At 42.8% G+C, this 19,118-nt stretch overlaps 10 protein-coding genes across 10 annotated transcripts in view; 7 read left to right on the top strand and 3 right to left on the bottom strand.

The window, feature by feature from the left end:
• The window catches only part of AK88_02787 (uncharacterized protein), a gene marked incomplete at both ends in the record, with an annotated part of 4,246 nt that extends 3,792 nt beyond the window's left edge, over nucleotides 1-454 (top strand). The window contains one exon of the mRNA XM_012480410.1: nucleotides 46-454. Within this exon, the coding sequence (XP_012335833.1) occupies nucleotides 46-454 (409 nt within the window). The remainder of the gene's footprint in view (nucleotides 1-45) is intronic.
• Nucleotides 455-500: 46 nt separating this feature from the next.
• Nucleotides 501-830, top strand: AK88_02786 (uncharacterized protein; the record flags this gene model as incomplete). The annotated part of the gene is made up of 1 exon (XM_012480409.1): nucleotides 501-830. One exon carries the CDS (start codon nucleotides 501-503, stop codon nucleotides 828-830), a length of 330 nt encoding a protein of 109 aa, XP_012335832.1.
• A 920-nt stretch (nucleotides 831-1,750) lies between these two features.
• Nucleotides 1,751-3,028, top strand: AK88_02785 (uncharacterized protein; the record flags this gene model as incomplete). The annotated part of the gene is made up of 1 exon (XM_012480408.1): nucleotides 1,751-3,028. The coding sequence occupies one exon, from the start codon at nucleotides 1,751-1,753 to the stop codon at nucleotides 3,026-3,028; it is 1,278 nt and encodes a 425-aa protein (XP_012335831.1).
• Nucleotides 3,029-4,249: 1,221 nt separating this feature from the next.
• On the top strand, nucleotides 4,250-5,491 carry AK88_02784 (uncharacterized protein; the record flags this gene model as incomplete). The annotated part of the gene is made up of 4 exons (XM_012480407.1): nucleotides 4,250-4,749; nucleotides 4,889-5,020; nucleotides 5,163-5,280; nucleotides 5,420-5,491. The coding sequence occupies 4 exons, from the start codon at nucleotides 4,250-4,252 to the stop codon at nucleotides 5,489-5,491; spliced, it is 822 nt and encodes a 273-aa protein (XP_012335830.1).
• A 1,311-nt stretch (nucleotides 5,492-6,802) lies between these two features.
• AK88_02783 (Rac-beta serine/threonine protein kinase AGC/PKB) lies at nucleotides 6,803-9,091 on the bottom strand (the record flags this gene model as incomplete). The annotated part of the gene is made up of 2 exons (XM_012480406.1): nucleotides 6,803-8,015; nucleotides 8,151-9,091. 2 exons carry the CDS (start codon nucleotides 9,089-9,091, stop codon nucleotides 6,803-6,805), a joined length of 2,154 nt encoding a protein of 717 aa, XP_012335829.1.
• Nucleotides 9,092-10,945: 1,854 nt separating this feature from the next.
• AK88_02782 (uncharacterized protein) lies at nucleotides 10,946-12,944 on the top strand (the record flags this gene model as incomplete). The annotated part of the gene is made up of 6 exons (XM_012480405.1): nucleotides 10,946-11,148; nucleotides 11,343-11,462; nucleotides 11,777-11,902; nucleotides 12,017-12,084; nucleotides 12,238-12,742; nucleotides 12,878-12,944. The coding sequence occupies 6 exons, from the start codon at nucleotides 10,946-10,948 to the stop codon at nucleotides 12,942-12,944; spliced, it is 1,089 nt and encodes a 362-aa protein (XP_012335828.1).
• An 883-nt stretch (nucleotides 12,945-13,827) lies between these two features.
• Nucleotides 13,828-14,767, top strand: AK88_02781 (uncharacterized protein; the record flags this gene model as incomplete). Its single annotated transcript, XM_012480404.1, has 2 exons — nucleotides 13,828-14,325; nucleotides 14,480-14,767. The coding sequence occupies 2 exons, from the start codon at nucleotides 13,828-13,830 to the stop codon at nucleotides 14,765-14,767; spliced, it is 786 nt and encodes a 261-aa protein (XP_012335827.1).
• Nucleotides 14,768-15,019: 252 nt separating this feature from the next.
• Nucleotides 15,020-15,592, bottom strand: AK88_02780 (uncharacterized protein; the record flags this gene model as incomplete). The annotated part of the gene is made up of 1 exon (XM_012480403.1): nucleotides 15,020-15,592. The coding sequence occupies one exon, from the start codon at nucleotides 15,590-15,592 to the stop codon at nucleotides 15,020-15,022; it is 573 nt and encodes a 190-aa protein (XP_012335826.1).
• Nucleotides 15,593-16,342: 750 nt separating this feature from the next.
• On the top strand, nucleotides 16,343-17,872 carry AK88_02779 (uncharacterized protein; the record flags this gene model as incomplete). Its single annotated transcript, XM_012480402.1, has 1 exon — nucleotides 16,343-17,872. One exon carries the CDS (start codon nucleotides 16,343-16,345, stop codon nucleotides 17,870-17,872), a length of 1,530 nt encoding a protein of 509 aa, XP_012335825.1.
• Nucleotides 17,873-18,650: 778 nt separating this feature from the next.
• AK88_02778 (uncharacterized protein) lies at nucleotides 18,651-19,090 on the bottom strand (the record flags this gene model as incomplete). The annotated part of the gene is made up of 2 exons (XM_012480401.1): nucleotides 18,651-19,027; nucleotides 19,066-19,090. 2 exons carry the CDS (start codon nucleotides 19,088-19,090, stop codon nucleotides 18,651-18,653), a joined length of 402 nt encoding a protein of 133 aa, XP_012335824.1.
• Nucleotides 19,091-19,118: the final 28 nt, after the last annotated feature.

Below are 19,118 nucleotides of genomic sequence, written 5' to 3'. Positions count from 1 at the left end.
TAGTGGTGGAAGTGACTCCGACTTGTCTCCCCCACGGCGGTTAAGAAGTGGTGAGGGGGGAAGAAGAAATAGTGGTGGAAGTGACTCCGATTTGTCGCCCCCACGGCGGTTAAAAAGCCGCCGCACAGGGGGAAAGCAGTCCGAGTCGGTGTCCAGTTCCAATCACAGCAGTGAAGACAGTATCGTTACAAGTGATGATAGGGAGCCCCAGCGACCTTGGGGAAAAGGCAAAAAAACCCAAGCAGGAACATCCCCGGAAAAGAAGGAAAAGCAAAACATGGAGTCTACCATCTACAGAGATAAAGGAGGGAAAATCATCTCGAGGGAGGAATGGATTAGTACACAAAAAAAGGATATGAATACCAAGTATAGCACAAGTGGAAAAAAGGGAGCAGGAGATGGAGAAGAAGAGCAAGACAAAGAAAAAGAAAAAAAAAAAAAAAAAAAAAACTAAAGGGTTGAAGGAACTAGAATGGGGAAGTGGACTGGTTCAAAAAGAAATGAGAAAAAAAAATTTGGAGGAAAATGACAAATTGGTAAAAAAAAAAAATATTGTAAATTACGACTACGACTCGGATTACGATGTAGAGTTAAGGAAGGCCCAGAGGAAAGAGGATCCCATGAATAAGTTTTTGGATCACACACAGGAGCAGCCAGAAAAAGCCACATGTCGGTACCAGTCTCCCTATAACAGATTCAACATCCTCGCCGGCTACAGGTGGGACGGCGTTGTGCGGGGAAATGGTTTTGAGAAGAGGAGATTTGAGGCGCTGAAACTGAAGCAACATCGGGACAAAGTGGCCTACCTGAACAACGTCTCCGACTTGTGAGGGGGAAAGCGGTACTGCGGCCATGTACGGACCATACCACTCCTCCTTACGGCTTAATTCTTTTTTTTGTGTGTGCCAACCCAGTGCATGACCCCCCCCATAAGTGCGCACATTTAACAGGATGATTAATGGAGAGAGTTTTGATCACCTCTGGGAGGCGTATAGAAATTATGAAAACCGGATGAGGCCCAACTAGCGTTTGTTGTGGGGGGATTGATTCGTTCTCTGTTGAGTTCCTGTCACGTTGTTGGCATTTCCTCCCCACACTTCTATACATGTTTGTCGTCCCGATTTGTACTGCTTGTACTGTTTTGTGCTTTTTTTTTTTTTTTTTAAAAACAAATTCACACCGGGGCAAAAATTACAAAGTGGAAGAGAAAATCCCAGTGTGGGGTTGGCCTATTTTTTTTTTTTTTCAAAAAACAACTGCGAATGAGTGAAGAATTTTTTTATGATAATAACAAAGGATTCACATGTTATTAGTCGGTCCAGCAAATTTGCTGAATTTTTTTTTGGCTTCCGAGCTGTAGAAGGGGAAGAAAGTGAGGGGCTTCAAACTGGATGGGTGGATTTCATTTCACTCTCGAGGCAACATACCCATTGGGAAGGGGCCTTAGCAGGGGTCCTACAACGTACGTCACCCCCAACATCCTGGGAAAAAAAAAAAAAACAAAAGCAGCATATCGGGAGGGATAATACACCTGCCTATATAAGTAACACATAGGTAATATCTGCACGTTGTGCATTTCGCTCTTGTGTTTAGGGGGGTGAAGCATAACGCTATGACGTCATGTGGGTTGCCCCAACAAGCATGGATCGGATACTACCCTAAATGGATGTAACCTATATGCACACGTGTACGTACCACATATGTATGCCCATTTGGGTGAAGAAAGATCCCCTGTTTAACGACACACACAATGAATAACCTGAGGAGGGCAGTCACAAATCGGTGCAGCGGGATGCTCAGGGGAGGATTCCAAGTAAGGAGCCAATTGGACATGAGAAGGAACAGCCACCTGGTGAGGATCATATGCACTCTGTCACATGAGCAGACGATAAGGTGTTTGGGGACAGTACAACGAAGGGGATTCTTTTTTAAAAGTGAAAAAAATGACATGATAAAAAACGAGATTGAGGAAATTTTAAAAACGGATAAGGACCCCCTGATGATGGGGAAGGGGTTGACAAAAAACGTGACAGGAAGCGACTACATGGGGGGGAGTGAACAGCATGAACCACCAAGGGAGAGTAGCCAAAACGAGTATAAGGGTAAAAGAAGAGGGAAGTTTAAAAGGCTATTCATTTTTATAGCCTTCCAGAGTATCCCCATCGTGGGGCTTATGTATTTGTTTAAGTACATAGAGAACGTAAAATTGGCGGAGCTGAATTTAACATTCGAGTCATCCGATGATATAATAAAAGAGGCCCTGAAACTCATAAAGGGGGATTCCAAATGTTTCTGTATGTACAGGGAGGGCGACGAAATTAAAACCTTCTTCGTGGACCCCTTGGGGCCTGAGGACTCCGAGGTGAACTACGAGGCGGGCGGGGCAAACGCGACCGACGCGACGGGCGAGTCAACCTCGGCAGACGCGCTGAAGGTAGAATTAGCCTCCCCGGGGAGTCAAGAAGAAGGCGCCAACGGGGACAGCCAAGCGGGGACCCCCCGAAATGGAGAGCAGTCTGTTGGAGAGCGGTCTGTTGGAGAGTGGTCACGCAGGGACCCCCCAGACGCACCGCCCCACCCCCCCCGTTCGAACCAAATGAATGACCTAACTAAAATCGTTTTATCAATTAACAAGCCATTCATGCATAAAGTAATGAACGTCAAGTCTCCCAGGGAGTTCCCCCTGAACTACCTCTACTTTTGCATCTCCAAAAATACGGAGATCTACAATTTTCTACAACAAAGAAATGAGTTGGTAAGTCTTCTTTACTCAGATGATGCGAAAAACGTATATGTCACGTTGACAGGATCCGCTTCCATTATTGAGAATGAAGTCATACGAAATGTAATTTGGACAGACCGCTGGTCCTACCTCATTTCAGATAACCTGCAAGACAATTATGTGTTAATTAAATTCACACCATCTACTGTATCGCTTAAAACCATTGGCTTTAAAAATCAGCACTGGAAGAGTAACATCGTTCGCCGCTCCATGACGGATGACAAGATGGCCTGGGTGAAGGCATAGCTCAGGGCGGGGGGGGGGCGAAAATATTTCTGTCCAGTAATATATACACAGACGAAGGGAGAGAAAAAAAAAAAAGGAGAACGCAAACATTTACCCTCCACACAAGTACATACAATGGAAAAATGCTTCCTCTCAATATGTCACGTGACAACATTTCTGTGTAGACTTTTTAGTGCTGAACAATGTTCAGGCAAAAAAAAAAAAAAAATGAATTGCGTCAAAAATGACACAGTTATATGTGGGGACAGGGAAAAGCCACTTTATTTTACACGCTACACTTTTTTTTATACAGTTATATAACGAATGGAAAAATATTTTACAAAAAAAAAAGGGAATGCGTGCGTATAAAAATGCACAAACACGTATCGTTGCTAATTCAAGTTTTGTCTCCACTGTGATGTGAAGTGATGACAAAACGATTATCGTGCATGTTTTTTTTTTTTATTATTAATTTTTTAAACTGTGCTGTCCCTTACGTGGTGCTCTATTTTACCAACTCTGGCTTTTCATCCTGGCGGTGGCACGACTTTTTTAACCTGTGCCCCTGGTGGGAATTTTTTAAGGACTGGAAAATAACCATAGGAAGATCACTGACGACGCGCGGAAAACTGCGCAGCAAAGGGCATAGCAAAGGGCATAGCAAAGGGCATAGCAAACGGCGTAGCAATCCGCATAACGAACTGCGTAAATTCCGTATCTTCATTTCGCCTTTCGCGTGTGGCTGTAGCAGTGACAGTACCACCCCTACTGTACCATGCGACATTATTTATTTTTTTTTTTTTACGCCCGTTTTGTGACCTTTTTATTGCCACTTTTTGTATGTACGTTTTTTGTGCCTCTCCTGCGAAACTGCGCTCGTACGAGTGGTATCATTCTGCTAGAAGCAAAAACGAGGCAGTTACGCCATCGGGAGGGGGTGGGGTGCTCCTGAGCCGATGCGATTTTGCGTCCCGTTGGGGGTAAAAAAAAACAGGCTGACCTCCGTGGGATAGGCGCATTCGCGTGATCATCCGAGGTGACATTTACTGGCTTCCACATAACAAACACAGAAAGCGAGGGAGAACCCAAGGCTGGACCCACATGTTGACGCTAGAGTGGCGAAGAAAGAAAGGGGACAAAAGTCGAAGGGGTCCTATTATGCAAAGCCCAAACGGATAAAGCAACGCGCTTGATAATTTTTGCGTCCGCTTAACTAAGACATTTGCAAAGGCGGTACTCGATATGGAAGGGGTGAACAATGAACCGCCAACCGCCAAGGTGGACCCCTGGACGAGCGCTATGAATGAAACGGCCCAAAACATCAACTCTAACCAAACGAAATATAGCATAAACCTAAATGAGTTTCATAACCTGCTGTTTATAATTTCTCTCCTGTTCGGAGTGGCATTTCTGTTTTATCTGCTTGTAATACTGTATAGTATTTTTTTTAAGGAATCCAAACCAAACAAAATAGTTTTACTCTTGGGTCCATGTGATAGTGGGAAGACGACTTTCCTGTTCAAATTAAAGACAGACAAATTATGCACAACAGTTCCTTCTATGAAAGAAAATGTAGCCTTTATAAATTTAAAGAGTAACAAATGGAAGAAGTGCGTTCGCTTTGTGGACTTCCCTGGACACCCCAAATTGTCCTTTGCTCTAAATAAGTATTTCAATATCACCAATGTTATTGTTTACATTTTGGACTGCTCGGATCGCCAGGCCCTCAAAGTCGTTGCGGAGTAAGCGCCACTATACTACCCTCTATATGAGCACCCATCAACGGCTACATGCAGAGCGATGTGAAATGACACGAAGAGGCGAGAAAACCACCAACAACAACGTCACCGCAAACCGCTTCTCTCCCCCTTCGCCCTGCAGGAAACTGTTCGATTTGTACACCAACAAAGTTGTCGTGAAGAAGCAAATTCCCCTCATCATATTTTGCAACAAGACGGACTTGTGCAACTCGCGCCCGAAGCAAGTCATTAAGGATGACTTGGAGAGGGAAATGTAAGGAAAGGACAGGGGAAAATGCGATAAATATATATCGTTACCCCATCCTACACAAATGAGTGATTCATCAGAATTCTCCAAACATATTGTTCATGCATACCTTGCATTTCCCCCCTCTTCACACACACTCTCTTTTCAGCGAAATTTTAAAAATGTCCAAATATAACAGCCTGGATGATGACTACAACGAAGAAACGGAGTTTTTACTTGGCACGAACTCGGAATTCTTTCGATTTGAAAAGGCGCCATGTCATACGGTAAGTACCGTTTCGCGATAGGGAAACAAGCATAATGCATGTGTTAGTTGTCGCAGACACATCAGTGCACTCCATACACTATCCACATGTGCCTTTATATATATTGTTTTGTCCCCACCCGTACTCCCTCTCCTCGCAGGAAATTTGCAGCGGATCTGTAAAGAACAACAACATTGACGAAGTGGTGGAACTTATAAAGAAATTTTACTAGCCATCTGCGAGTGGCTCCTTTTTAGTGAAACGTCGTGCCCTGCCTCTCATTAAGGGTGGATGTCGTTCATTTATTAAAATACTTTGTAAATTTTTTTTTTTTTTTTTTTTTTTTTTATTGATCACAAAGAGGAACAACCTTTTTGTTAATTTCGTTTCCAAGAGGTTTAACTTCACAGTTTAGCTTTTTTGTCGATCCGTGTGGACGCCTACATGCGTACGTGTGTACAAATGTACGAGGCGTTCGCATGACAATGCGCTTATATTTGTCACGACATGTACGTATGGAACACACATACGTCATTGCACATGTAAGCGAAAAACTTCCTAACTCTTCTAAAATATTAAGTTTAATTTAAACAAGAAAAAAAAAGTTGAATGTAACAAAAAATAGGGTGGTATACGGAAAAATGAAAAAAAAATACACATTAACTCGAATGCAACATGGGAGTTCTTTCAACTGGTGATAACGTCATGAAAAGGGAAAGAAGACTTGCATTTATGCATGCGAAGGACTTGTCGAATATGTTGCGTGCACAAAACAGAACTGGCACGTCATGCATATTTATTTGAATAAGCTTACCAATGAACAACAAAAAAAAAAAAAATACGCAGGGGTGTGAAGCATGGCACGTGAAGGAAATCAAACGGCGAGTGGAGAGAACACAACATAAACATTACACATACGAAAGGGGGAACTTTCTTGTTAAAAATACGACATGGAAAAGGGTTCCCCAGGTGGCTCACAAATAATGGGCAGAGCTACTATACTAACAAACAGAGGGGTGGGTCACCCAATCAAAAACAGACACACGGTGTAGGGAACTTCATGTCCAAATGGGCACCATTTTGTGGGCACGCAAAGTGAACTTACGAAAGAGAAAAATTAATATAATACAGAATGGCTACTTAAAAGGGAGTAAAACATATAAGCACTAAATGAAACAGGGGAGTAACAAATTGTATGTGTGTTTCCCTGCCGTGAAGGGCTACGTGGAAGGCTACATAAAAGACAAATCGAGAATGGGTGTACGTGTGTACGTGTGCACGTGTGCAGAATGCACCAACCGTAACATTTTACACAAACTTAAAAAATATGAACATTTGAGCTATTTAAAAAAAAAAAAAAAAAAAAATATGAACATTTTTTTTTTTTACCATTTTTGTGCATTTTTTTCTGGAGCAAAATGTCTAGCTAGCTATCTGGCTAGCTATTTGACAAGATGGCGAAATGGCTAACCATGTTGCAACGCCAAGGGGGGGTTGTAGTCACGCATATAGACTGCCTGCACAGAGATGCACCCCCCACCAATTAGTCATACAAACTGTAGTTGAAGCCCTTGATCATGTAGCTCTTTTGCGACTTGAGGGCAACAGGGTTGCTGTCGAATTTGTCAGAGTACCTCAGCGGCATACATAAAAACTCTTTGTCGAAATTTTGAACGTCCACTTGGTCAAACAGGGGGGGTTTAAAAGGTGGTTTCACTTTCTTGTTTAGCACATCACCCCAGTTGACATTTTTAAAAAAAGGATGATTCTTAATTTCTTCTGCGTCTGTAGCTCCTGACCCTAATCTTTTCTTGGGATTTTTTTCAAACAATTTCTTTAACAAATCTACTGCATCGGGGGATAGGGAGCGTGGGTACCTCAAATTTTCATGTTTGATTCTTTCGAACAGGACAGCTCTACTGGAACTATTAAAAGGTAATCTTCCAGTTAACATTTCGTACAGCATGATGCCTAGGCTCCACCAGTCCACAGCTTTGCCATGTCCACATTGGTCGATAATTTCTGGAGCTAAATATTCTGGGGTACCACACAACGACGTGGCAGAGTTGTTGTCAGAAATTCCTTCTTTGGATAAACCAAAATCGGTTAGCCTTATATGACCCATTTCGTCAAGTAACACATTTTCTGGTTTCACATCCCTATAAATTATGTTTAGCTTGTGTAAATATTGCAAAGCTAGGATAATTTCCGCCATGTAGAAAATGGCCGCTTCTTCAGTAAGTTCTTTCATTTTGGATAAATGAAAAAATAATTCCCCTCCCGGACAGTATTCCAATATGAAGTATAACTTCCTGGATGTCTGAAAAGCGTAGTACAATTTGACAATAAAAGGATGAGAGACACACTTTAACACATTCCTTTCTATTTTTGTATGTTCCAGTTGATTTCGTGAAATTATATTTTCCTTTCTGAGTATCTTCATGGCGTACAGCTTGTTGTTTTGTGTATGCCTTACAAGTAGCACTTTTCCGTATGAGCCCCTGCCAATTACCTTTAAGAAGGTGAAATTGTCTGGCCTCAGTGATTTTTTTCTTCTTCCATAGGACAGAGAAAGGGTTTTTCGAAGCTTCCCCGTTTTTTGCTTCTCGAACTCGTCGTGCAGGAATAGGCAGTCGTCATTCAGCTTGAATATTTGGTTGTTCTTGTCCTTCTTGTTGATCGGGGCGAAGTTTGTCACGTTTGCCATGTTGTCTTTGTAGCATACATTTCCGTTGGTGTTCGCGGCGAGGTCATCCCTGTGCAGGGGGCAAAAAAAAAAAACAAGGGGGGGGGGGTAAAATGAGGGCATATACGGACGAAGACGATACACACAACTGGGGTGATATCGTGCATCCGTGGGAACCGTCACACACGTGTGCACTTTTTCTAACCCCTGGTGGCTCTCTTCCTCCTCGCGTGGCCTGTTCTTCGCACTCCTCCTGAAGGTCCAGTAGGTGGACTTGAACCCCTTAAACTTGGGCGATTTTGCAGCTTCGGCCTTGTTAGCAGGGGTGGCCGACTTTTGCTTGTGCAACTTCTCCCGATCCTCTGCCTCCAAGATGGTCTTTGCATAAAAATACATGTTATCGGAAAACATGTCCATATCTTGTCCATACATATTTTTCGACATTTGAGAATTTGCCCCCTTGGAGTACATTTTGCAAAAAATTCCATTTCCATACGAATGTGAACAGGTATATTTGTCTACCTGATTTTTATAATTGTTCATTTCGGCGTCCGTTGAAAATTCAAGTCCTGCAGTAGTGTTCATTTGCATAAAGTCGTCAATTTCCTGACTTTTGCAATTATTTTTTTTTAAAAATGGAATTTTTAATAAATATCCCCTTTTTTTATTGTGATAATTATAATTTAGTTTAAATAATTTGGTCCTCTCGACACTATTGCGAGGTGCTGCTTTGTTCATAAGGCAGTTGCTGTGTTTACTCATTTTGAAATTTTTGCTTGATGCGAATAATTCATTAAAATTTTTCTTTTTTAAAATGTTAGCATTATTTGCATTATTTGAATGATTTGAATGATTTGAATGATTTTCATTTTGGTCCATTTTGAGGGATTTTTGTTTCGTATTGTTGTTTTCAATTGGGGGGATGCAGCCATTCTTCTCTCCTTCTATTTGCTCTTTCTTCTCCATGTCATTCTTTTTATTGGTAATTATTTTTTTGCTTTTCCCCTTAGTTCTGGTGATTAAAAAGTTTAAATATTTTCGAAACCTCTTTTTGTGAAATGACATGCCGCAGGAGCTCTCCGGGGGTGCGTTGTTGTTCTGTCTATTCCTTTCCGAGAAATATTTAAAAAACTTCATGTGGCTCATTTTGGGGGGGGACTGATACGTCTGCGCATTTCGTGTGTATACATTCGTACGAAGGTGTGGCATGCCTCTTCGCTGCAGTTCCTTGTGTGTATGTACGTAACGGTACAGGACATATAGGGGGTGTGTGCAAAAAGGAGGAGGGGAATGCTCGTAATAACACTTGGGCAAATTTTTAATCGGGCATATGTTCCATATCGGACAATGGCTTTTCCTTTATTTTCTTCTTTTTTTTTATGAAAAAAAAAAAAATGAACAACTATTCGAAAGATAAACAAACCCGTTGACTCTTCAAACTGGAGCAGCATGCAAACAGCAGGGGGAATTCCAACGGAAGCTACACTTTTTTTTTTTTTTTTTTTTTAAAATTAGTTCCCACTAGTTTGAGTCACGCACATAAAAATGAATTGGACATTATCATGAAATTAAAAGCTTAACGCATCTTTACGCCAAAAAATGCGCCAGCAGAATTGGTGAAATAACTTTTGCTTATTTTCACTTGGGTTACGCGCTTAAGCTATGCAGGGAAAAAAAAAAAAAAAAAAAAGAAAAAAAGCGCGGTGTGGAGTAAGCTGCCACAGGCGAATATGACGAATGTGGTGAACAGACTCGCGGTCGGCGTGAGAACTGTGCAACGAGTGAAGGCAGTAGAGAGGCAGTCTCGTGGGGGTGAAAAAGTAAAGCTAACGCTATATAAAGCTGCTGCTACAGTTGGCCTTAACGTTCGAGCTGATGTTGACAGACAAAGCAAGTTCGGGAATTAAAGGCATGTTGGGAACATATTTAAGGAATGAAGCGAAAAATTATAATATGGGGTACATTTTTTTGTGTATATATTTTTTTGTATATATATTTTTTGTAAATTTGTTGGAAAAGTAGATGGAAGGAGAAGCAAACAAAATGGAAAAAACCAAATTGGAAACAAACTTGCGCACACGCAAAAATGGCGAGTATTTGCAGGCACAGGCGCAAATGCACATTTGGCTTTTGTCCCGCAGGTCTGAATGGGTAAACTTTTATGCATGTAAAAAAGCATGTGCACGCACGGACGAGCTGGGGCGAGGAGTTGAGTATGTTTGCTCCGTACTGTATACTTACGTGTGAACGCGTAAAGGTACATGTGTATGGCGAATTTTACAACTGGCTGCTTTGTCGCGCGCCCTTCTCATTATAACACCCGTTTTTACACTTTGACAATGTGCCTTTTTGACTTTTTTTTTTTTTTTTTTTTTTTTTTTTTTTTTTTTTTTTTTTTTTTTTTTTTTTTTTTTTTTTTTTTTTTTTTTTTTTTTTTTTTTTTTTGAGCTTCTCACAGGGGAATAAGCAAGCTGCAGAGTTTTATTGCTTCCTCTTTTTTTTCCCCCTTTTTTATTTATTCACCTTTTTAAGATAACATAAATGAAAGCCATTTTTGAAACCCCATTTGGTGAAGTAGGCTCAGTGATTTTTCTGACTTTTTTTTTTTTCTTTTTTACACGCAGCCCTTTCGGGTGTTTTCCTTGCGCACATGTCCACAGCGTGCCTTACGTAGATAAGCACTCCGACAAGTATGTAGAGGTGCACGCACGCGCAAGCATACACGCGTAGCATGCACACGTACGGATTTTGCACATGCTCAAAGGAGCCTCTCTTTGCAAAACGCACCTTCTGAGTCTTCTTGCGCAGCGCCCGTTGGACCTTTCTTCCTTTTCGATTTTAAACGTATTCAATCAGTCAGTTTGGTAAGGCGTCCTGGCCTGCGTCCCTCCGGTGGACACAGCTGATCTGGGACGCGCGCTGCCCACATTCCTCCCCAAATCGCCCTAATCGTGTCTTTTTCCCCCCGTTTCATGTACCTGCCACACACAACCTAGAGAAATGTTCGAACAAACGAAACAGCCCCCCGACAAGTCTACCAATTGCATAAACTCAAAAAAGGAAAAAGCAAAACAATTATTCCTGCAAGCATTAAACCATGAGCGTGATGAAAATTATTTAAAGGCAACAAAATTTTATCAAGAAGCCGTCAAGCTATATCCAAATGTTCTCAAAATATACATCGATGACAACGGTGATAACAGGTAGGGTTGCATTACTCGAGCGTGTACGATAAGATGCTCTCATTTGGAGATGGAAATCCATTTTGTTTACCATATAAGACGGCCATCCTTTCCCCCTTTTCATTTTAATACACCATTGTTTTACGTATTTGCCTGTGGCCCTCCTACTGCCGCCAATACGCATCGTCCCCATTCCCCACCTTTGCAAAATGCAGTGATAAAAATAAACCTGTGGAAGAAGAAGTCCAGAGAGAGCAAAATGTGTACTTGATTAATATATTAACAGAAAATTTTTTTGGTATTATAAAGTTCTTGGATTTTTACTCCCTCCATAGGTTAGCAGAGTGTGTCCATGCGCGTCTTTTTTTTTTTTTTTTTTTTTTGTTTTGTGCGCCGGTGTGATGGTGTGAAGTGTTTGTCAATAGGGGGGGTTATTCTCATCACACACATAAGGACGTGGCCACTTTCAACGAGTGCTACGTTTTACTCGAGAGAGAATGACCCGCTTGCCCTGCAACACGTTTTTGCTTATATCAAAACGCGGGGAGCACAAATGGGGAGGTAAAAGAGAGAACACAACATCGTATGAACCGTTGATACATTATTTATTGTTTTTTTTTTTTTCCCCTGCGATGGCCGTGCAATGCAGATTCCTCTTTTGCTGCAAAGGCATACTCTCCCATGTGTCGGTTGAAAGCGAATATAGGCGGCTGTGTGATCGAAATTTCCAAAACTATGAGGAGAAGAGGAAGGCGTACGGGAATTCCTTCAAAAGGTGTGGCAGCGAGGAGATGAGTTGTAATGAGCCAAAAAAAAAAAAAAAAAAAAAAAAGCTAGCCGAATGGCTAAGATGACCGTGCACACATCCGCTCCGCTTTACCTCCTGCAGGTTGTTACTGGAGTATCCCCGCATCCGGCACGACGGCGTCTACATCAGCTGCGTCACGTACATAAGATGTGAGTGGCTGAGCAGGCGAAGAAAAACGCTCCAACACAGGCGAAAATCGCACATGTTAAACTGTGCAAAAGAGTTGTGTGCATGTACAAACTTTTAAGCGATGCTCCCGTCGTGCACTATTCACAGTTGATCGCCTTTTTGCCCAACGATAGCCCTGAAGGACATCGGTAATATACACCTGGACCCGAAGGACAGAGATCGAGGCATTTACAACCCATGCGTAGTGACCTACTTCCGTTACCTTCTTTTCCTCAACGGATCGAACAAGGTGCTGGTGATGCGCTCCGAAGTGAACAAAAAGGAAGTCCTGGAAGCCCTAAAAATATCGTACAATAAAATACGCAGCTGGGATTTGTCCGTCCCAAGTGATGACTTGATAAAAAGTTGGATACAATTTCAGGGGGAGAATGAACATGGGTTGGTTAAAATGGTGAGGATAGGTGAGTATACATTCAAGGAACGTGAAAGGGTGATTGAAATAAGTTACCCGGAGTCTCTCACCGAGCCCTTCAAGTATAAAAATATCATTCAGTTGCGTTTAAAAAATTATTTGAGCGCCAGTAACAACATGCTCAAGTGGTTGTCCTTTAAAATTTTATCCAAGCTCAAGCTCAGCTCTTCGGAGGACACCCTGAACATCAACAACAGGCAGTACAGGTGGGCGTGCAGGGCAATCACGTATGCGCAAACGCCAATCATGTATGTGGGGACGTGATGAGGTATGCGCGAACGAGAGTGTGTCTGTGCGTGTATATTTTCACCCACCCCCATTCGCCGCCCTCCCCTCCTCAGGCCTTTCTTCTTCTTTAACTTGAAATTTCTCTCCCACCTGTTTATAACCAAAATACCAGAAACATGACACCCGTGTGGATATGCCTACTTGGGCAAGTTCCCCCAAGTTGTTATTCACCCCAGGCACTTACACATAACATGGCAAAAAAAAAAAAAAAAACATTTTCGCTCTGTTTCGCGTAAGTGCGTTTTTTTTTTTTTTTTTTATGTCACCATGCATCGTCTTCGCGCTATATGGGCGGCCATAATTTGTTCAGAATTTTCCTCAAAAGGGGAAAGTCTCGCTTGACTTTATCCTGAAGTGATGTGTATCCTTTTCGTTCTATGTCGCTTTAGGTAGCTTCTTTTTTTTTTTTGCCTTCTTTTCACGCCATAGGGGAGGAAGAGGTTTCCCCCCCGATTTTGTTGCCCCGTTTGCTCTGCCCGTGACACTCCAAGAGAAGGAACGCTTCTTTCTCTCCCGTGTAACTTCCCCCTTGTTTCATGTCATACCTTCCACCGTCCTCTTGGCGTTATGTCGTCATTTGGCGTAGTAAAAAATAGTTTCCCCTGGCACATGCGCCCCCCCCACTGCTGCTCCATCTGCACTGATCCTCAGCGTATGAACGGCAAGGGGAATGGTTTAAGTTCTTTTTTGCTTTTTCATTTATTTATTTTTCCTTTTTAATGTAAGGTAAAATTGCCCCTTTTATATAAAATTATGGGGTACCTTTGCAAAATAAGCACAGAGCAGAGAGAGACGCCTTTTTCCCCATGTGCGTTTTAGAAAAGTGTGAAATCGGAAAAGCTTCCACTTCAGCCCATTTGGCAGTGTTCTTCGTTGAGCAAAGATCGTTTGGGGTATGCGGCTAAGAGGCCGCTTTTGGAGGCGAGCTCTTGTGCACAATTGCGTATTGACGACCTGTGGGGAGAGACAGAGACAGTGTGCGTGCGTGCGTGTGTGTTGGAGAATGTCCGATGAAACAGTTTTCCCAATTAAGGACCTCAAACCTCTAATGAGCAACCTGTGCATACAGTGCCTGATCGTAAAGTATATAGAAGATCCTCCAGACCACATAAACAACACAGTAAAATACCACTACCTAGTGGCAGACATAAGTGGGTCGGTCATATTGTGCATCCCTCGCACGCTCATAGAAGAGGAATTAACCAGAAAGAATATTGACGTATGCAATGATGACCTGGAGGATGCGTTGGAGTGGTACAGCTCCACTCCCCTCAATCTGAATGACCATGTGGGTAGTGGCACGGCGAGTGAAAATATAAGTTTTCCTCATGACTTAGGGAAGAAACTACCCAGCGGGACGAACACAGCGAACGCGTCGAATTTGACAGGACCCTCCAACTTGACCCAAATTAACAACCCTAAAAGCTTCAAGTACTTTTTCAGGGTGGGGGACATCCTCATCATTTACGGGGCCGTGACTACGTGGTCGATGGGCAAAATGGTACTACTTGAGGGGGGCCACATTTTGCGGCAAAATGAGCGGCAATAGTTTGCGTCCCCATTTAGCTGCAATAACGTGGGGGACATGACACCACAACGCCCCCCCCCAGACGAGCCACGTGTTCACTTCTTTCCTCCCGCCCCCTTTCCCCCAGGTTATCATGCCGAGCACCCGGACCAAGAAAGGAAGCCCACATGAAGTCAGAGGGTCCATCCAGAGAGTAGGCTTCTTCAACATGAATGTGAATCTGGAACCGAACGTGAGTAACATGATTACTTCAACGACGGAGAAGAAGTACCAGGGTGGGGTTCAGACAGTTCGGAGTGTCCCCCAAGGGAAGGGTACAGATGGTGGGAAGAGTAGTGACCACCAGGAGTTTGTGCGTGAAGGGAAGGAGAACAAGTATGAAATTCTTACTCTGCTGCGCGGCGAGGACATGTAAGTAGGGGGTGTGGTCTCGGCAAGGTGTCCTTGGTTTGACCACGGTGCAAAAAAAAGGGAAAAAACAAGTAAAAGCGAATTAACGAATTTGTTACGTAAATCATGGCGCAGTTTTTTGAAGTTGCCCGAACGGGGGGACAGAAAAGGGGGAGAAAAACAAAGAGGGCAGAATGTGGAACCCATTGAAGGGTAACAATTCGTCCCGCTGTGTATAAAAAAAAAAAAAATGCTACACTCCTGCTACACGCTTGCTTCACACCGAGACGTCCCTAAACAGTTTCGACTTTGTCTGGCTGCGAACAAAGGAATAATCATAATAATAAATGTACGCATTGTCTTCGGCTAGGCTGTTGACATATCCGATAGGCACGCTACACTCTTTGCACACAACTCTATACTGAACTTCCAACGCGTCTTCCTTTCTTCTTATAAGTATATGTTCCTTTTTCGTTTTATGAAATTTTTTATGTACAATTTTTTTAAAGGGAAAAATGATCGAGCCGTCTGTTGTCCTCTTTGGTAAATTCGTAACGTTCGTTTCGCTAATTAAACAATTGAAACCGCATAAGAAACAAAAGTAAAGGAAGAAATCTTTTTCCACTTTGCTCACCAGACTATCCTTGGAAGTGTAGTTAATTATTTTGAACTTTCTTTGTTTATTGTCATCCTTCTGTGCTTCCTTCTCGTTTTGGACTTTCCTTTTTATTTCGAGCAGCGTCACTTCGTTCTTGCTCCGTTCATCATGTTCATTTTGCAGAGTGAACGACGTGATTCCAGCAAGCGAACGGCTCCCTCCTGCCTCATTCGCCTGGTCCTGTTCCTCCATCCTTGCAACAGTGCTGGAGTCGCGCCTGGCCACATTTACCAGTTTAGTGGCCAAAGAAGGCTTTCTGCCGCCTTCATCGCTCGCGTTCACTCATTTACAATGCCGTCGGAATTTTCTTCTCAATTTCGTTTCGCGACTTTATTCAAAAAAAAAGGGGTCCAAAAATAAGCTTCGAGAGGCGATCTGCTTAAATGGATCCACTCGGGTTTGCCCGCGCGTTAGCTAAAAAAAGGGGGAAAAAAAAAGAACGTAAATATATTGCCTAACTTTACTCCGGCGCGTATATAATTTTTTTTTTTTTTTTTTTTTTTTTTTTTGTAATACAGCTTTGCTGCCGAAATTTAGCCCCCCGCGCAGCACCCCATTTGACGTGTTCCAGTTGGGATATTTTCTCCCCCCCGCATATAAGCCAAAAACCAGGTCGAGGGTCCGCTTTGCTTTTTCCCCATTTTTGAAGACACCAAGAGGAGGACTTGCAGTAGACCTTCACCTGTTTACAACTTCTTTGCGCTCGAAGAGAAGGGGCACAGGAGGACAGAAAAAAAACGGGAGGGATGCTACTTACTGAAGCAGAGACGCGGTTTTTTCTGCCCAGTTAGGCTCTCCAGGGGGTGATTAAAAAAGCCTGTGCGTGTAAAGGGGAAAAGGTGAGCCAGGTGTGGTGAGGAAGGCACACGTAACCAATACTGTGATATATCTCAACCCCATTGTGTGGAGGAGATGCGCACCTGAGGGCCTTTTTCTTCAACCATGCGGGACGAGGCGACAGATCAGCCGCAGCAGGGGAAGGGAGAAGGGGACAAAATAAAACAGAAAGTGACCTTCGACGTGCTAATCGTTGCAGCGATTGCTCTTATCGTCCGAGCACTCACTGCAGGATACACCATCATATGGTCAAGAGTGATAAGTAGTTACAAGTCTAGCAATGACCTTATGTGTGATGAAGAAGACTCGAGTTTGTGGAGTTATTTAAGATGTTTTTCTTCCTGGGATGGAGAATATTTTTTACGGTTGTCATTAAACGAAACAGAATACCTGTACGAGCAGAACCATGCATTTTTTCCTGCACTGCCTTTAGTAGTGGGTTACTTAAAAAGACTGCTGAAGGGGCGGTTCCCCAATATGAGTCCCTGTTCGATGCATGTGTTAATCGCCTTAATTGTTAATAATTTTTTGTTCATTTTTTCCGTTATTGGGTTGTATTTATTCGTGTTTACTTGCTTCAGTGTAAAGGCAACACATATGAGTTTGTGTTCCTCAAAGGCGGGAGCAAAGAAGGAGACTAACAACTACATGCATGATATGAAGAGTTTAAAGGACTGCCGGCGTGTGAGTTTTTTGGCGGCCCTTCTGTTTACCTTTAACATGGGAAACATACACATGAGCAGTTTTTACACCGAAGGTTTTTTTAGCTGTCTGTCCATTTGGGGATTCACTTTTTTGCAGTGGTCCTTGAATGTTGCCCACAAGGGAGGTTTCATTTTTGAATTGTCAGCAGTTTTATTATTTTCGTTTGCATCCCTCTTCAGATCAAATGGGATTTTATTTTTAATTCCTCTTTTCGTACACAACCTGAAAACGTGTGCATTCTGTGTGCACTGCGCAGGGGTCATATCTCGGGGTCGGGAAGCAAACAGAACAAACAGAGTGAAGATGTTGAACTATTTCTCACACAAACGAGCTTTATTGAAATGTGTCCTCCACTGGGGAAAGGCACTTCTCGAAGCTACACTCGTGGTACTACCACTTGTCACCTTCCAAGCTTACGCCTATCACTTGTATTGCGTGCAGGGACATGATAACCTATGGAGAGAGGAACACAAAACATTTTACAATTTTGCCTTATCGTTCTGGTCAAACCCTGTTGAGTATGGAAGAAGGTGGAGGTGCACCTATGCAGGACAAGACGAACTAATGCGTAGACCATGGTGCGAGAAAACCATTCCATTTATTTACAATTTCATTCAGCATAAGTATTGGGGTGTTCAATTTTTAAAATTGATCCACTCCCCCAGTGTGAATCTGCTCTACGCATTGCCTGTTTATTTCGTATCTTTTCATGCCGTATATAACTTTTTTCGGCACCGGATATTGCACCCGGATAAAGCTTTTTTTTTTCTGTTTACTCCCTTCCTTGGGGAGGTTCTCCACCTGGGGGTTCTATCCTTCTACCTGTTGATTTTTGCCCACGGAGAGGTGAGAACACGCAGCGATGAGCGGAGCGACGAGCAAAGCGACGAGCAAAGCGACGAGCAAAGCGACAAGCGAAGCGATCAGTGACGCGATTAGCGAAGCGATAGAGTGGAACAAATCGGAGCGTCCAAGTCGCACCTTTACTTCCCCCCTCCATGAGCGTGCTTTATTGAATGCCACGCGATGGAATACCTCATCATGACGTCACATTACAACGTGGCCAATTCACCAATTTGTCCTGTCCCCCTCTCCTGTTTGCAGATCATCCTGCGGCTCATCGCGAGTTCCCCCCTTTTCTACACCCACTACGCCTACCAACTCACGTACTCAGATAAGTGGCACATGGTCCTCCTGGTGAATTTGTTTTATTTTTTTGTTGGACCTCCCCTGTTTGGCACGTACATCGCGTGGACCTAGCAGGTGCGAGGTGTTAACGTGTTAACGTGTTAACGTGTTAACGTGTTAACGTGATAACGTGTTAACGTGATAACGTGTTAACGTGATAACGTGTTAATAACATGATCGAGCAACGACACATGTTTGTTAAAAAAAAAAGAAAAAAAACTTTATTAAAAATGTTTGTAAAAAAAAATTGTGGCAAAATGTAACGGCGCCTATACAATAACGTGGAGATATTTATTTCCATTTCTCTGCCCAGGACAGCTGCGCAGATTTGTTCACTTTAAGGCAGCAGCAGTTTTCCATAGTTTTTGGATCCGCCTCATACAGGGGGCTGTGCGTGCGTGCATTTACCTACACATACTCATTTGCACACACAGTTTGACTTGTTCACTGTAAAAACGTTCAACAGACATGGCGCGGAAATTGTTGTCGCACCGCTTCGCCTATTCACCGCTCGGCCACTTCACTTGGCGCTGCTCTTCTTCTCCTCGTAAAGAATGCCCTTGTCGAACATGCCCCCGAAGGTGAGTTTGTCCCTTTTGCGGGCCTCCTTCAATTTGTTAAGGCAGGCATCATAGGAGTTTCGTATTTCTACGTTGTTGGGGCTTAGGGAAGCAGCTTTGTAAAGGTTTTCTCGAGCCACTTCCAAAAAGCCAAAGTGCATGTTAGCAACACCCAATTTGTAAAGCGCTTTCACATTATTTTTTTCAATCTTAAGAACCTTGGAGGCGTGAGCGATGGCATTGGGGAAGTCTTTATTCTTATTGTAACAGGTAGACAAATTTAGGTTGCAACTAATTTCAATATTTTTTTTTTTTTCAGATAAATCTCCATCCCAATCTTCTGAATGAATAAAAAAGTCTAGTGCTTCCTTGTACTTGGAAATAGCTTCGTTAATTTCATTTTTTTTAAAAAATTCATTTCCTTCTTC

The sequence above is a fragment of the Plasmodium fragile genome (genome assembly GCF_000956335.1).
Source record: "Plasmodium fragile strain nilgiri unplaced genomic scaffold supercont1.28, whole genome shotgun sequence".
Lineage (NCBI taxonomy): Eukaryota > Apicomplexa > Aconoidasida > Haemosporida > Plasmodiidae > Plasmodium > Plasmodium fragile.
Note: the sequence above shows the minus strand (reverse complement) of the source record. Positions and strands in the feature narration are given on the sequence as shown.